The sequence below is a fragment of the Rhynchophorus ferrugineus genome, unplaced genomic scaffold (genome assembly GCF_030347505.1).
Source record: "Rhynchophorus ferrugineus isolate W39M unplaced genomic scaffold, kcgeb_rfMv2 rfM9, whole genome shotgun sequence".
Lineage (NCBI taxonomy): Eukaryota > Metazoa > Arthropoda > Insecta > Coleoptera > Curculionidae > Rhynchophorus > Rhynchophorus ferrugineus.
The window spans coordinates 42,374,887-42,390,858 of NW_027472588.1; the positions used below are offsets into that span (position 1 = coordinate 42,374,887).

Sequence of the window (15,972 nt, forward strand, 5' to 3'; positions counted from 1 at the left end):
GTTCTAAAACGTTCCATTACTTCTGGAAAAGTCTAGAAAATAGGCGGCTATAAAAACGACCGGCAACGAAAACGCGGTGTCAGATCTGAATTCGAAGTTGTCCCGTGCGGATAAAAAGACGGAAAAACCGTTATACTCCAAGTGTTAGTGAATCATTTGAATTTTGCCAGAGTTTATTAAAAATAACTATAAAGGTACGTTTTTATTATAACGTCGGTATTATTTTAGGGTGGTTTATTTTAATATTTTCGTCTAATTCTTGTGTTTAATGTTAATTAGATATATTTATTCTGTATACGCAAATAAAACCATGTGCTTTATTCATAATTTGTTTGAATTGCTTTTTAATTTTGGTATGAATTATTAAATTTACTATTATATTAGTGTAATTAGTTTGATTTATTTACATTTAAAAAGCCAAATCGTTACTCTGTAGAAAACCGTATGCATGTGAATTTTCTATTGGGTTATCACTAAATTAAATGAATGTTAAGTAACATTATATATATCAAAGTAACACTATATTTTCTTTTAATTCAGATGCCTGAAGAAGCCAGTGATGTCGAAACCTTTGCCTTCCAAGCGGAGATCGCTCAGTTGATGAGCTTGATCATCAACACCTTCTATTCGAATAAAGAAATCTTCCTCAGAGAATTGATCTCCAACTCTTCAGATGCCCTTGATAAAATCCGCTATGAATCTCTTACCAACCCATCAAGATTGGATTCTGGAAAGGAGCTTTACATTAAGATTGTACCAAACAAAAACGAAGGCACGCTTACTCTGATGGATAGTGGTATCGGAATGACCAAAGCTGACTTGGTTAATAATCTGGGTACTATCGCCAAGTCTGGTACTAAGGCGTTCATGGAGGCCCTGCAGGCTGGTGCCGATATCAGTATGATCGGTCAGTTTGGTGTGGGTTTCTATTCGGCTTACTTAGTAGCTGACAAAGTCACAGTTGTCTCAAAGCACAATGATGATGAACAATACATTTGGGAGTCTTCGGCTGGTGGTAGCTTCACAATTCGTCCTGACCACGGCGAACCATTGGGCCGGGGAACCAAGATCGTCTTACACATCAAGGAAGATCAGACTGAATTTTTGGAAGAAAATAAAATAAAGGAGATCGTTAAGAAACATTCCCAGTTCATCGGCTACCCCATTAAACTCGTCGTTGAGAAAGAAAGGGAGAAGGAATTGAGCGAGGATGAAGCCGAGGAAGAGAAGAAAGACGAAGAAGAAGATAAGGATAAGCCAAAGATCGAGGATGTCGGTGAGGATGAGGATGCGGATAAGAAAGACGAGAAAAAAAAGAAAAAGACCATTAAAGAAAAATATACCGAAGACGAGGAGCTCAACAAGACCAAACCGATCTGGACCAGGAATCCCGATGATATTAGTCAGGAGGAATACGGCGAATTCTACAAGTCCCTGACCAACGACTGGGAGGATCATTTGGCCGTCAAGCACTTCAGCGTCGAAGGTCAGCTCGAATTCAGAGCCCTCTTGTTCGTTCCTCGTAGGATACCCTTCGATCTCTTCGAAAACAAGAAACGCAAGAACAACATCAAGTTGTACGTGAGGAGGGTATTCATCATGGATAACTGCGAAGAACTGATCCCCGAGTACCTGAACTTCATCAAAGGCGTCGTCGATTCCGAGGACCTCCCCCTGAACATTTCTCGTGAGATGTTGCAGCAGAACAAGATCTTGAAGGTTATCCGCAAGAATTTGGTGAAGAAGTGTCTAGAGCTTTTCGAGGAATTGGCCGAGGACAAGGACGGTTATAAGAAATTCTACGAACAGTTCTCGAAGAACTTGAAGCTGGGAATCCACGAAGATCCCCAAAACCGTGCCAAACTGTCCGATTTGTTGAGGTACCATACCTCAGCCAGTGGTGACGAGGCCTGTTCCCTCAAAGAGTACGTCAGCCGAATGAAGGAGAGCCAGAAGAACATCTACTTTATCACCGGAGAGAGCAAGGAGCAGGTGGCCAATTCCGCTTTCGTGGAGCGCGTCAAGAAGCGCGGATTCGAAGTCGTGTACATGACCGAACCCATCGACGAGTACGTCGTTCAGCAGATGAAAGAATACGACGGCAAACCGCTGGTATCCGTGACCAAAGAAGGTCTCGAACTGCCAGAGGACGAAGACGAGAAGAAGAAACGCGAAGAGGACAAAGCCAAGTTCGAAGGTCTGTGCAAAGTCATGAAGAGCATCTTGGACAACAAGGTCGAGAAGGTCGTGGTGTCGAACAGATTGGTCGAATCGCCCTGCTGCATCGTCACGTCACAATACGGTTGGACCGCCAACATGGAACGTATCATGAAGGCTCAAGCTCTACGCGACACCTCGACCATGGGTTACATGGCCGCCAAGAAACACCTCGAGATCAACCCCGACCATGCGATCATCGAAAATCTTCGCCAGAAATCCGACGCGGACAAAAACGACAAAGCTGTCAAAGACTTGGTCATCCTGCTCTTTGAAACCGCCTTGCTCAGTTCAGGTTTCACTCTGGAAGAACCCCAAGTCCACGCTTCCAGAATCTACAGAATGATCAAGCTCGGCTTGGGCATCGACGAAGACGAAACAATGTTAACCGAAGAAGCTCCAATTTCCGACGTGCCAGCCGAAAGTGGAGATGCAGAGGACGCCTCTCGAATGGAAGAAGTCGATTAAGTTATTATCGTATATAATAATGTATCATTAGAGGACATGTGTTGTAATATGTTCTTCATTCCAACACTGATTTTTTCTTACTGTAAAGTATTCGTTCTAGTTTTTTTTTATATCCAAATATAAGTCTGATTTCAGCCCTGTTAGAAATTACTTTTGTTTTGGCTGTGCCAGTGTTAATTTTTCTAGATATAAATAAATTAATCTAACATCATACTGTTTTTATTATGAATGTTCCCTTATCGAAAAAAAAATAACTTGAAATTTCGGACCCCACACCAGAGCTCATCATAGTTTTCCTGTGGAATTTTATGTAATTTACAATTAATGATTAACTCTTACTTCATGTGAAATTTAAACAATAATAGCTTTTGATATAAAGCTTAATGCAGTTCATATTAAATTATAACAGTATATGATAAGCTTGCATTCTTCTAGAAGTTTTACATTTCAGTCAAAATCGTTGAAATAAGTTTTGCTGCATAATTTTAACAAAATTTACAGAAATATATTTGTTTGGGTTCAATATAATTAACACACAATTAATTATAAAACATTTATTTACAAAATTTCTCTATATTACATGACTGTCCAGTTGATCTTGCACTTGAACCGCAATTAATAGCATCTTACAAAATATTAATCTACCTATTAAGTTCTTTATGTTTACAACATAACTTTTCATAGCACTATTATGTAGTGTATATACATTTTAGAATATTTCCACAATATCTCTTAGTCCCTGTCACTTATTAATTGAGCTTTCTATAATTTGCCGATTTTTCTGAGATGATGAGAAATGGTTGTCTTACATACACCTAATTCTTTGGCAAGCTCGCGGGTTGTCATATAAGGATCCGCTTCAACTAGAGCCTTTAAACGTTCGCTGTCAACTTCTGATGGCCGCCCACTACGTTTTTCAGTTTCCAGGCTCTCATCTCCGTTACGGAATTTTTTGAACCACCACTGTACTGTACGTTCACTGGCAGTTCCTTGACCAAATGCTTCGTTAATATTGCGAGCTGCCTCCGCAGCCTTTCTGCCTAACTTGTACTCGAATAGGAAGATGAGTCGAATTTGTTTCGCTTTCATTATTTATTTATATCCGTCTAAAAATATTCATTTGTTTGAATTATAGATACTCCATACATAAACTAAAATTGATATTTATAATAAAATATACCCGACCTGGTTATAGTGATTCGTTTTTTTCTTCATGTATAATTGCATTAGTTACTTTAATCTTTATGAAATATCTCAAGATATATTCCAGTTTGTTAACACATATAAACTAACAAATATACGGGCACAACATAGAAAAAAGTTTGTATTTATTACCATAGTAAAAGACAATATAAACTAAAATTTGTAAGAAAATAATACATAGCTCAGGAATACTTAGGGCTCTCTTGTTAGTTATTCATATATTTATAATTCTTTAATATCAACTATTACGATACAATCAAAAAGTTAACCTAAAAATATTATTAAATTGTTATTCTATTTTGAATAGTGATGAGAACAATCGAATGAAACCCATCGAAATGTTGAAAAATGAAAAAAGTGGAATATTGATTTTTCCGTTCGTTAACAATTTTGTGCTTATGAAAAGTATCTGCAGTTTGCTTGTTTAAAAATATCTATATTTCTATTTCAATATATCCAAAATTTTAATACTAGTAATATCTATTAACATCCATGAATTTAAATTAATTAAAAATACAGCCTTACTTAATTTCACTGATAAATGGCCCAAAACCTAAAATTATACGTTTATTAAAATCAAGATCCCCTATTTTTGGATCAATCAACCTGATTCTTAGAGCGCGTCAATAGGGTGAAGTAATTGACATCCAAATGTAATGTGCCATTTTGTGAAAACAAAAATATCCTAAGCAGGCTTTAAACGGGCTATCAAGAAATATCAAGTGAGGTTTGGTGTGACTGAATTGTCGGCTATCGCGAGTTAGCTATAACAAATGTAACGTCAAAAAAAAAACAGCAACGTATTGGTTGATAATACATTAAAAAAAAAATATCAAGAAATAATTTTATATATATTTATTTAAACTCAGCAAGATTAATACTTTTATTGAATAGTAAATTATAAAAAATTATTAGTTTATTTCAGCAAACTTTTTTAGATCTTCCAGATGTACTAGTCGCTTTACGTTTTTTTTCCTTGAATTCGCTTAGATGAAACAACGATTTTATTGTGTCCGCAATCTCGCCGATTTCGTTATCTATTGACTCCGAGCAATTTGCAAAGATATCTTCTACCTAAAAGCAAAGGTGAGTTGTTGACGAACAATAAGTTAGTTTAAAAAGTTGATTACATCTTCTTCGGTTTGTTTCAATAGTTCGGACTTAACAAAGGCCTTCTTCCTGGCGTAATTTAAATTTCTGAAAGTTTTCGGATCGTAATCGAACGACAACCTGTCAATTAATCTTTCGATGGTCTGCTGTTTTTCTTCCGAAATATCGAAAGACGGGAGAATGTGTTTGACGGTAGGTTTCGAGGGAGCATATTCATCGCAAAACGGTAGATCTCGAATCAAAAATAGTCTCTGATTATTGGCAAACTTGGGAACTAGTTCGACGAACCTAAGAAATATTTTTAGTACAAGTTTCGTACTTGCTTGAACTGAAGATAATTCGAACCTGATGGGGGATATCCGCTGATATTTTCTGATACACACGAGGACTTTGTCGTTGTTAACGCAGTATTGCCAGAACTCATCGAAATATTTCAAATCCTCTTTGGGGTCCACCATAAGAATGCTCGTATGATTCAGTAAAACACCAGTGCTTAGTTGTCTATTAGAAACATATTGTAGATGTAAACCTGAAAAAGCATAAGCAAGTCATTAGCTAGGTTCAGTGGATATTTTAATCGTACTAGCTATTCACATTCATAAACAGCATTTTCAACAACAAAGAACTAGCGTAGGAAATATCACAAGTTATAAGTCAAATGCCGAGAAATTAAACAGAAACTAAATAACTTAACTCTATTAAAAGTGGGGATAGATAATATACAATATTTTACAATTTTTAAAACAAATACATAAAATAACATAGTACTCACCCAAAGGCAAATCATTAGACCTCAATTCCTTTACATCTGAAGCACTAAAAGTAAAAGGCTCCTCTCCAACTCCCATCGTTAATTTATATTGTCCTGAATCACCACCAATATTCGGCTTCTTAACACATTTTACCGGTTTCCAATCATCTTTTGACACTCTTTTATTGTTTATCAGCTTAGCTTTTTTAATAAAATTCACCTTTAAAACTTTTAAATACTTGCTGTATTCATTAGAAAATGGATAAAACCGGGTTCTACAGAGGATATCTTCATTAGCCCAAAAATAACATTGATTATATTATATTATGTTACCTTAATTTGGTATATCGAAAAACAATAATTGACTTTAATTTATCCTCCAAACCATCCTTATCTGGGCAGATTATATCTGCTGGAGGAATGTTTGAGCATGAATAAAAAAGCTCATTATAAAATTTGGTATAATCAAAATCACTCCTCATAGTAATCAACTCAAAGAATATATCATTTCCCTAAATAACACTAAAATAACAAATGTTAAAATACACATGTATCTACATACTTCGAATGTTTTAGCTTCATTTATAGCCACATATTTATTGTGGTCATCTCCATTAACAGGGTAATCATCATTTGTGATATAAATCAGATGCCTCTTGTAATACACTGAATTAATACTTTTGAATTTCCTCTTACATAATGAAAACAACTTTCCCAAATCTGTTTGGGAAGTCCTCTCATATTTAGCTTTGAGTTCTTCATTGCTTAAAGAACACTCTTCTTTCAATACTTTTATAGAATCCAATAAGTTACCTTCAATCTACCAATCATCAGTTACAAGTATGCAGATAACTAAAATATTTACTTCAATCAAGTTGATGTTATCATTTTCAGCTGCTAATATAATTCCAAACTGATTGTAGTTTGTCCTACGATTGGAAAATATTAATGAATCCGCAATCGAATAACAGGCAGTAAGCGCATCTTTAAAAGCATGTGTTTCTGAGTTATCAGCAGTTTTTGTAGTTTTAAACATGGATGGGTGTGCATCTATTATTACTATGACAAAGGACGGCTTGAAATTTATTGTAAATGACTCCTCCGGAGCCTCATCATATTCATCTTCATCGGCCATTTCTATAAATAAAACCTTATTTAATTATATTGGTGTTTCTTTTTATTAGTATATAATTAATTTAGAATCATACCTTATTCAAATATTGAATAACCTCAAATATCTAAAAATTTTGACATTGTTTTGCTTCTTTAATAGTAATGAAGAATACTCATATATATGTAGATAATATTATCCATCTGTCGATTCAATTCATTACCATCATAGGGAAGAAAACTTTAAATTACTCTAGTTTGTCTTTTTCTAAAAAAAGAAAATACTGGTGCTCTAAAATGAGATGGTGATAATTGCTAGTGGCGCCACTTTTGACAGATTTTAACTAACTGTTCGAAATCTCAAAATTTTAACGAAATTTTGCTGTTTAAAGTTGTATTTTCCTTTTGATTTATGTTATTTAAGATTGGCAGAAACTTCCGGAGATGGCGACCGCTGCTGTGAAAAGCAAATCAGCTATCACTGTTAAAGGTTCCGCAGAGATAGTTTGTGATTATTTAAGTTGGTTTTAAATCACGTTCATTTATGTCATATATTTATATATTCCCGCATTTGTAGATTACGGTATAAACTCTATATTGTACCAGAGAGGATTGTATCCGCCAGAAAATTTTCAAGCAACGGAGAATTATGGGCTAAATATTTTGATGTCAACGGATAATAAAATTAAAGAATATTTGTCGACTGTTTTGGCACAACTAAAAGGTAACTAATACAGTCATTTATACCGATTTATTCTCAAATTTCCATTATAGAATGGTTATTAAAAAGATTAGTAAATAAAGTGGCTTTAATAATAACAAATGTAAAGACTCTGGAGGTAATGGAAAGATGGGATTTCAAGGTCGAATATGAGGGAGATGTTGAGCAAGGAGAAGCCCAAACTTCCGATAAGCCACTTAAACAAATCAAGAATGAAATCAGAGATGTCTTAAAGCAAATTACCTCCTCTGTTACCTATTTACCATTACTGGATTGTTTATGTAGTTTTGATATTCAAGTGTATACAAAAGATGATATTGAGTTACCCAAAGAGTGGGCTGAAGGGGAACCAGCTAATATTAAAAATGCCCAGTCAGTTAAAATGAGGTCTTTCTCAACTAATATACATAAAATGGAGACGGTGGTTACATATCGAAATGAAGACTGAAGGTAGAATAACTTTTATTGTAGTATAATTTTATATGTATAAGGTTTATATAATTTTTACATGTGTAAGTACAACAATTTCATAAAAAATATTTGTTTCCTCCAAGTAATTGCTTCTTTGTAATGAATTAAATCCTGTAATGTAAATTTGAATAAAAACATTTAATAAAATATTTACTTGGGCAATATTAGTTTTTTTTCCTTTGACCATAAACTTACTAAAACTATTATTCTATCTCATGTTTAATGTAAATAACAATGTGCTTTGAATAGGGAAATTGTAAAAGATATTTTGCTTCCGATTAAAACAATCCATATATTAGATTACATTAAAAAAAATTAAATATTAAAAATTGTATGTTATATATTTTCTAAAATCTAAAATTTTTATGGTATTATTGATATGAATAATTTGGATTATGACTAAAAAAATCATTCTATAATATTTTTATGCACACTAGTTCTGAATTTTAAAGTGTATAATGTGTTCTGTAGTCCTGTATGCACAAAACAAAATGAAACTTGTATACTAGGCTTATAGAAAAAATATTACCCATAAAAATATACCTTTTTTTCGGATATAGAAATAGTGAAAATTTTAATTACCTTTTAATACGGGCGATTAGAGTTGTAAATTTGCATTTTTTGTTAAATAAGGGTACTTGCCACATGTTACCTGTCAAAGTCACAGCAATTGTCTTCCCATAATTGACACACTTACATTTGATAGTATATTTATATTGAAAAATTTTCAGTTTTTAAAAAAGTTCGTTCATTTGTTACGTTTATATGGGGGGGGGGGGACAGGGGGGCAAGGAGAATATCAAAACACTTTTTTTAAATATTGTATTTTAAATAGTTCTTGTCTAATTATATAACGATTTCTTGTACAAATCATAAAAATCATTTAGTAGGGTACAAGTAGGTAGAGGTGCAAAATATAATTTAGAGAGACTAAAAAAATATTCAGTTAATATTTATAATTTAAAAATGTTAAATGGAATTATGTGGTTTTTTAAACCTACCCATTTTAACAAGCATAACAGTAAAACTTTTGCTAATAATACTGACGATTTTTGTATTACATCATAATAACACTTTCTGGAATTATATATTATTCTCTATGGTATATCGATTTTACTTGTGTCCATACGTCGTGTGGATTAAATAATGAAGCAGATACAATTTTAATGAATAAGAAAGACATGCGTGAGTTCCTTTTATATGAGTTGAGTAGAATAATATAAATTCTGTGATGAACTAATTTTAAAATGTTGGTTTACTGATGTTACATAAATTACATTAAATATTCTCATACATACACTTACATATTGAGTATTGCAACCATTAACAAAGGTTTAATAGTGTAACTATCATGTAATATATATTATATATTTGAAAAGTACCAAAAATCCTAAATATACACGCGACAGAAAGGGCCAGAGATTCACTAAAAAATATGATGAAATGGCGGAGAGTCGCTATCACAATCTGCGAGTATTTTAACAGTAAATTATCATATTCACGTTACAGAAACGATGTTTTAATGAAGTTAATAAATAATTAGCTAATGAGTATTTACATCTGTTCTGAATTTCTTTGGTATGATTACGTAGGATAGATTGATAAGTTTCCAATGGTTTATCGCGGATTTTCAATCTAACGCAAACCTCGTGAGCTGATAGTTTTACCTCAGAAACTCTTCAATCGATCTGCGTATTTGTTTCTAAGAGACTCCTCTTCGTATGGATCTTCCTTCCACAAAACCTGATGACGATTTACGATTCAACGTAGTCAGTAGTAGTTTCTAAACAAAGAAAATACATTTTAAAGTACAAACAGTCGATATATTTAAGATGTGCATGTTATGATCAGTTAAAAAAATAATTGGATGGGCAAAAAGTAATGTCGTTTATTTTAATCGAACTTAAAACCGATGTATTAGAAAAAACCAAAATTACTTGTTTCCCAACCTTATATTTAATGAAATATTGAGATTAAGTGACTTTTAATTAAGAGTAAATTTAATTTATTATTTCACACGAAACTCAATAAGCCGGAAGAGTACTCAGACGCAGGCGGGACGCAATGTTGCCAGATTGTTATATTTGTTTGTTTATCTTAGTTCCTTTTTGCTACCATTATTTGAATAAATTGGCAACAATACAAAATTATTCTTATACTAAGCTTTAATAGCTGATTAATCGAATTGGACATGTTTTATTCTTAACCTTTTAAAAACTGATGAAAACTGAAAGGTCCAATAAAACAGTCGATACATGTCATAGATGACGTCGAATATATTGCCAATTGCATTTTGTACAAATGTAAAATTCCTTTTAAACTCAGATTTGTCCTTCTCATTTTATCTTGCTTAAAAAATGAGACAACAAAATTTGATTTGGGTTGATATGGATGTTGCCAAATGTCTGTAAAATTCTTCAAAACAGTGATAATAACTAGAGATTATAAATTGTCAAACGCTGTAAATCAAAAGTTAAATTTGATGAGGCATAATGCGATGCCCTGACGTCATACATTTTGATGACGTGTATTGACTGTTTTATTAGACGGGTTATATATGTTTAATATTTTGGCTGGTTGCCAAAATGGTTCAAAACAAAAGTCGAAATGACACGTGTCAAAATTTCATGACAGTTGCGGTGTCTTTTTTAAATAACTTTTGTTATTTTGAAAACAAACCGATGAAAACGTCAACCAAATTGGGTGAATCAATGAATTGGGTCATTTCAAAAGTTTTATTAATTATCGGGACTTATTGAGTGACGTGTTATTCGCCATATTAACAGAAGATTTAACAGAAATAATTTAATTAGTTTACAATATTAAAATCAGGTAAATCCTAGTTGTTATTCTAAGTTAGTTAATTTTTTGTTTAGTTGTGATCTTTGCTGTCAACTTCACCGTCAGTGTCATCGGGTGTCAGTGTCAATTAGTCTAAATATAAGTGGGAAAAAAACGAGCAACGTCATCTACAGCCTACTTCGCTACATTTCCATGCTCTAAGTGTTAAATAAATACACCTGACTCACAACAACTCTAAAAAAACATAGTATCTAGATTAGTAATGGTTAATTTGTGCAAATCAAAGGAAAACCTTCTTATTACATACCTAGTTAATATCAATTCTCCCACGGCTCTAATTCTCGGGGAATTTATATCGATAGTTTAAGAAAACTGTCGTGGCTGTAATTTAGGACTTTCGAAATAATACAATCGTTGTAGGTTTTATAATTGTCGTTTTATTAAGTGACAAAACTGCTCGATTCTCTTCGGTTATAAATACTTCTGGATTTCAGAGTTTGTTGTGAGTGTAGATGTAATAAATAAATATATTTACAATTTTTTATACAAAAAAATAACTCTAGTATAAGGTCGGTCCCTGATTTTCTTTTAGGTATGTATCATCGTCCACCAAATAGATAAATAGAAAGTTATTCGAACGAATCCATTCTCTATCTCTAGTTTATTTAGGTATAAATATTAAAGGATACATAAAATTTCTTAAAGTATATATTTGAAGGAAGGAAGGAAGAACATTTAATGAGCAATTTGTTATTTGCGTTACAAGATTGCGAACAGTGGACAAGTCGTTCTATTCGATTAGGTGGATTTTGCTCAATAAATTATTGCTTCGTACAAAAAAAAACCCTATAAAAGTACAAATAGTATATACACAGTATATAAAATAACTGATGTGCGGCTAAGGAGGTTTCAATTTTTTCGATTTTCAACTTTTTCATTAATCAAACGATAGCCAATCGATAAGTTTAATTGTTTGTCGGAATGCATTTAGAGGGCGAAAGGGTGAAATTTTCATGGAGGGTCGCTCGGCGATATAGTCAATATAAAAAGATAAATCTTTTTCTAACAGTCTTATATAAAATAGGATCATGTACAAATATACAAGTGTTCCCGTTCCAGTCTCGGACAGGGGGGCGGGAATCGTTATATACAATCGGTGTGACGGTATTTTTGACACATATTCGATACAGATTTAGCAATAATATTTTGTTGATAGTCCTAATTTACATGTGTATGATGGGGTTTGATGATACATACTGGCAGATGGGTTAACTATATTTTTGGCCTCACATCGTTCCCCGCCAAATCCATCGGCACATCTGAAAAATTGGCAAGAAAAAATTAAATTAGATAATGTTGGACATATAAATAATTGGGTGGCGGCGCCTATATGGTGAAGGCACGTTGTATATATGGCTGCATATAACAACTAATAGAATTGCCTACATGCCTATAGTAGGGGTGTAGAAAAATATCGATATATCGATATTTTCTGAAAAAAAAATCGATATTTTTGGCGAAATATATCGATTTTTTTAACCGATATTTTTCGATATTTTTTCAAAATAAATAAAATTTTCAATAAACCTTTAAAATTGGTATTTAATTAATAAGGGTTGGTGAATTCTTACATTTAATTTGAAAAAATTTATCGATATTTTCTTTCTTCGATATATCCGATTGATATTTTTTTAAATATCGATATGTCGAATATCGATTTTTTTGGTGGCCAACACCCCTATCCCATAGTCTATTCAAAGTTTTTTTTTTGTACATGCATTATCAAGATATTTAATGTATTGCTTGTTGCAATTTGTAAATTCGTTTCTGAATCAGACAATATTTTCCTTCTCATTTTATTCTAGTTAAAAAGAGACACAATGCTACCTGATTAGTTCGAAGACCTAAACGAATGAGCCTGTTAAAGTCGTCCGGTTGTCAGACGTATGCAAAATTCTTGAAAGGAATAGTGGTACGAGTTTATAACCCTAACCTATAAACTATTGTGGCTGTATAATTAACTGTAGTTCCTAGATGTACTATAATGTTAAAATAAATTATATTTGACAACATTTTTGTTCAATTATTTTATTTAGATTAGAATTTTGTTATATGTCAAAGCCGAAGTGAACTAAAATTTAGAGTTGATGCGGCAACATTGCGACATTTTGACGTCACAAATTTAGATGACGTATGTACAAAATAACTTTGAATAGACTATATAAACTATTGCGGCTGTAGAATTAACTATAGTCTTATAGTATATGCAAGTCCTTCGATAATATATGTATTTAATACATTATAATATTAAAATAAATTATAATTGATAACATTATTTTTGTTTCATTATTTTCATTTCATTCGTTTAGGTTAGAATTTTGTTATATGTCGAAGCCAAAATGAACTGAAACTCAAAGTTGATGCGGCAACATTGCAACGTTTTGACGTCCTACACTTAGATGGCGCGAGTTCACTGTTTTAATGAACGGCCTAGTCCTTTCAATAAAACAGCCAATATGTCATAGATGACATCGAATGTACTGTCAAATGCTATTTGTAAAAATGTGAAATTCACATTTTTATAAATACGCTTACATACGGTTTTAAGCTCGTAGCAGACTTTTCATTCTCATTCCATATTAGCTAAAGTGAGACAGAATGTTATATTATGCGTCTGAATATGCAACTTAATAATTCTACAAGATTTGATCTGTATAGGTATTGGTTAAAATTGTCAAATGTCTGCAAAATTGTTCAAAACATTAATGACAATATTTAAAGGTTATAAAAACGGCCAGATCAAAAAGTCAAATTTGATGTGGCAACATTGCAAAGTGCATACGTCATAAACTTTTACGACGTGCACTGACTGTTCTAGAACGTCAAAATGCATCAAAATTTGTGACGTCAAAATTAAAATTTTGCCGAATTTTGGTTTACAACATTTGTCGATTTACATTTGGCAACATTGCTCACCAGTACTAATTCAAATTGAATTTTGTAGACTGATTCCGTTGTAGGGATGTTGGCCATTGGTATTTTAAAAAATATTGATATATTGACGTTGATATTTAAAAAATGTATCGACATATCGAACAATAAAAAAATATCGATATTTTTCTTGGCTGTTGCAAAAAACAAATACTGGCTCAAAAAATGTCCATATTTTAGAAACAGTGATATTTTTAATAAATCTTTAAAATTAAAAATAATGCAAAAGTTTTTACGTGTATAAAGGTCTACTCTTATACCAAGGAGAAAAAATTACGTATATACTTACTCGCAGAAGATTGTATGTTTGTCGGTGAAACAGCGACCTCCGTTGAGGCAGAAATCCTTCTTCTGGTTGCTGCACTGCTGATAAACATTTATAGCCTTGGAAACGATCGCGCCATTCACAGAACTCGCTGTACATTCGTAGTGGCCGAAGTTCTGCTCTGACGGATCCCTGATCACCAGTATACTCGAAGTCCTGTTAAGCCAAACCTTTTTTGTAATTATAAACTATACACCTTCAGACTCATTAGTGATGAATGGTTTTGCCCTTTTATTTTGTGCGAAAGAATACTAGCTCAGCTGTTTTTGGTGTAAAAATAACTGTAACCTATAGGGGTTTGAATTTTATTTGTACACCAAATATAAACTTTTTCTTGTTTTTTTAATTAAAAGAAACTCAGAGGTCATGAGTTCTTGAGAAACAAACAAAGATTTTGGTAATATTTCATTAATTTATTTTATTTTCCTCTTGAAATTTTCTTTATTTGTGCACAATAATTAATTATTTTATAAATTTCGATAAAATATTGTTTAATAAGCTTTGTTAATAAGATATCAGAATGTTCCATATATTGTTTACCAGCTAAATGCGTTATAGTATGGTAACCGTATATTTCTGACCACAAAACCGCGTGTTTTTCACTAAATCTGAAAGCTTATTGAACAATATGCTATATACAAAAATAATTCTACACCAGACATATTTTTTATTCGTCTAATTCATCGAGAAGTATTACTACAAACCTTAAATGTAATTACTGAGGCGAAGACGTATGATAGTTGATTGGCAGTATGTATACTTAAAATCCAAATAACACTGTTAGCGTGTGAACAATATTATAAAAGTTTGGCATGACTGGTCATGAATAAACCCCTCAAAACCAGCGTTAGTGTTAAGCGTCAAACTAAAAACCGTCGTACATACCAAAAGAGAATGAAAAGTTTCTGAAATTCCATATAGCGGAATAAATAAGTTTAAAGCCGGAATAGTTCTGTTGGAATCATTAAATCTCCTAAACAAAACTTAGACTTCACAATACAAATCTAATGTTGGATATTTCAGCAACGTTTTTATCCCTCTTTCTAATTAATTTTCATCGACTTACCAATCATCGTCTTTCATATCATCTAACTCACTTGGTAGCAGTAATAACAAACAGACTAATTAGTTTATGGTAAAACATTAATTGTTAAGAAAGTTTCACTCAACCCATAACAAAAATGTACGTTTAAATGGGTTGTGGAAACTTCAAAGGTTACATATAATTGGTTGCATAAGATTTATCGACATTTAGTATGGCGTCATCTATACGTAAGGGAATAAATTAGATACGGAACGTTTTTGATTACCAGGGCATCAGAGAATAATATAAAGTATTTTTGTCGTAGAATACATACTTTGAATATCGAATTCCAACTTTGTTGCCGCTACTGATGGTGTCATTGTTGAACTTCCAAGATATCTTGAATATTGGCAGGCCTCGGACTTTACAGACTATCTTCAGTTTTTTCTTATTATTTTTTTTTGATTTTTCTTCCAATTTTATTATCGTTAAAGATTTAGGTTCTGAAAAAAAAGAAATCAATGATAATTAATTTTGAAGCATTATGTTTTTTTACTTTACTTTTTAAGTATAATTTAATGACAATTCGGATTACAGTTTTCTATAATTTTTATTAAATCTTTAGCGTAGTTGGATTCATATGTCACAGATGTCGCCGCTGGTAAAAATGTGTTACTAATACTCTTACAATGATAAAATTATATCTTTCTAGTTTTTAAAAATAATTTTATAATAATATTGAAATATCTACTTTTTCTAATTTAGTAACATTTTGGTTT

General features: G+C 32.3%; 5 protein-coding genes across 9 annotated transcripts in view; 2 read left to right on the forward strand and 3 right to left on the reverse strand.

Annotated features, from left to right (window-relative positions):
• The first annotated feature begins 15 nt into the window (after positions 1-15).
• Hsp83 (Heat shock protein 83) lies at positions 16-2,896 on the forward strand. Its single transcript, XM_076415138.1, has 2 exons — positions 16-194; positions 541-2,896. The coding sequence occupies exon 2, from the start codon at positions 541-543 to the stop codon at positions 2,683-2,685; it is 2,145 nt and encodes a 714-aa protein (XP_076271253.1). The 5' UTR covers positions 16-194; the 3' UTR covers positions 2,686-2,896.
• A 403-nt stretch (positions 2,897-3,299) lies between these two features.
• On the reverse strand, positions 3,300-4,618 carry LOC143203045 (histone-lysine N-methyltransferase SETMAR). Of its 2 annotated transcripts, XM_076415143.1 has the most exons (3): positions 4,495-4,618; positions 4,414-4,441; positions 3,300-3,791 (listed from the first exon to the last, which is right to left on the reverse strand). In XM_076415143.1, the coding sequence occupies exon 3, from the start codon at positions 3,772-3,774 to the stop codon at positions 3,448-3,450; it is 327 nt and encodes a 108-aa protein (XP_076271258.1). In that variant the 5' UTR covers positions 3,775-3,791; positions 4,414-4,441; positions 4,495-4,618; the 3' UTR covers positions 3,300-3,447. The 2 variants fall into 2 exon arrangements, with proteins under 2 accessions (XP_076271258.1, XP_076271257.1); XM_076415142.1 differs by lacking the exons at positions 4,414-4,441; positions 4,495-4,618 and adding an exon at positions 3,871-4,010.
• A 110-nt stretch (positions 4,619-4,728) lies between these two features.
• LOC143203042 (ATP-dependent DNA helicase 2 subunit 1) lies at positions 4,729-7,087 on the reverse strand. 2 transcript variants are annotated; one of them, XM_076415139.1, is made up of 8 exons: positions 6,958-7,087; positions 6,615-6,886; positions 6,312-6,569; positions 6,083-6,261; positions 5,771-6,024; positions 5,344-5,527; positions 5,019-5,286; positions 4,729-4,962 (listed from the first exon to the last, which is right to left on the reverse strand). In XM_076415139.1, the coding sequence occupies exons 2-8, from the start codon at positions 6,882-6,884 to the stop codon at positions 4,810-4,812; spliced, it is 1,566 nt and encodes a 521-aa protein (XP_076271254.1). In that variant the 5' UTR covers positions 6,885-6,886; positions 6,958-7,087; the 3' UTR covers positions 4,729-4,809. The 2 variants fall into 2 exon arrangements, with proteins under 2 accessions (XP_076271254.1, XP_076271255.1); XM_076415140.1 differs by having other exon boundaries at positions 6,615-6,899; positions 6,958-6,994.
• A 74-nt stretch (positions 7,088-7,161) lies between these two features.
• mad2 (mitotic arrest deficient 2) lies at positions 7,162-8,213 on the forward strand. Its single transcript, XM_076415141.1, has 3 exons — positions 7,162-7,379; positions 7,437-7,583; positions 7,634-8,213. Exons 1-3 carry the CDS (start codon positions 7,304-7,306, stop codon positions 8,026-8,028), a joined length of 618 nt encoding a protein of 205 aa, XP_076271256.1. The 5' UTR covers positions 7,162-7,303; the 3' UTR covers positions 8,029-8,213.
• Positions 8,214-9,656: 1,443 nt separating this feature from the next.
• Positions 9,657-15,972, reverse strand: part of LOC143203046 (protein vein) — a 144,547-nt gene continuing 138,231 nt past the window's right edge. The window contains exons 2-6 of one of the 3 annotated variants that reach the window (XM_076415147.1): positions 15,528-15,696; positions 15,236-15,265; positions 14,134-14,325; positions 12,111-12,172; positions 9,657-9,834 (exon numbers count right to left, since the gene is read on the reverse strand). In XM_076415147.1, coding sequence (XP_076271262.1) covers positions 9,806-9,834; positions 12,111-12,172; positions 14,134-14,325; positions 15,236-15,265; positions 15,528-15,696 — 482 coding nt within the window. In that variant the 3' untranslated portion in view covers positions 9,657-9,805. Of the gene's footprint in view, positions 9,835-11,267; positions 12,173-14,133; positions 14,326-15,235; positions 15,266-15,527; positions 15,697-15,972 lie in introns of those variants that run through there. The other 2 variants (XM_076415144.1, XM_076415145.1) reach the window with 2 other exon arrangements.

Bases quoted from the DNA above. Each gene is read 5' to 3' on its own strand.
- Hsp83 (XM_076415138.1), top strand. From the start codon at position 541: ATGCCTGAAGAAGCCAGTGATGTCGAAACCTTTGCCTTCCAAGCGGAG.
- LOC143203045 (XM_076415143.1), bottom strand. From the start codon at position 3,774: ATGAAAGCGAAACAAATTCGACTCATCTTCCTATTCGAGTACAAGTTA.
- LOC143203042 (XM_076415139.1), bottom strand. From the start codon at position 6,884: ATGGCCGATGAAGATGAATATGATGAGGCTCCGGAGGAGTCATTTACA. The intron at 6,262-6,311 runs GTATGTAGATAC...AGTGTTATTTAG, and splicing joins ATGAAGCTAAAACATTCGAA to GGAAATGATATATTCTTTGA. The intron at 5,528-5,770 runs GTGAGTACTATG...ATGCTTTTTCAG, and splicing joins GTCTAATGATTTGCCTTTGG to GTTTACATCTACAATATGTT.
- mad2 (XM_076415141.1), top strand. From the start codon at position 7,304: ATGGCGACCGCTGCTGTGAAAAGCAAATCAGCTATCACTGTTAAAGGT. The intron at 7,380-7,436 runs GTTGGTTTTAAA...CCGCATTTGTAG, and splicing joins GATAGTTTGTGATTATTTAA to ATTACGGTATAAACTCTATA. The intron at 7,584-7,633 runs GTAACTAATACA...TTTCCATTATAG, and splicing joins TGTTTTGGCACAACTAAAAG to AATGGTTATTAAAAAGATTA.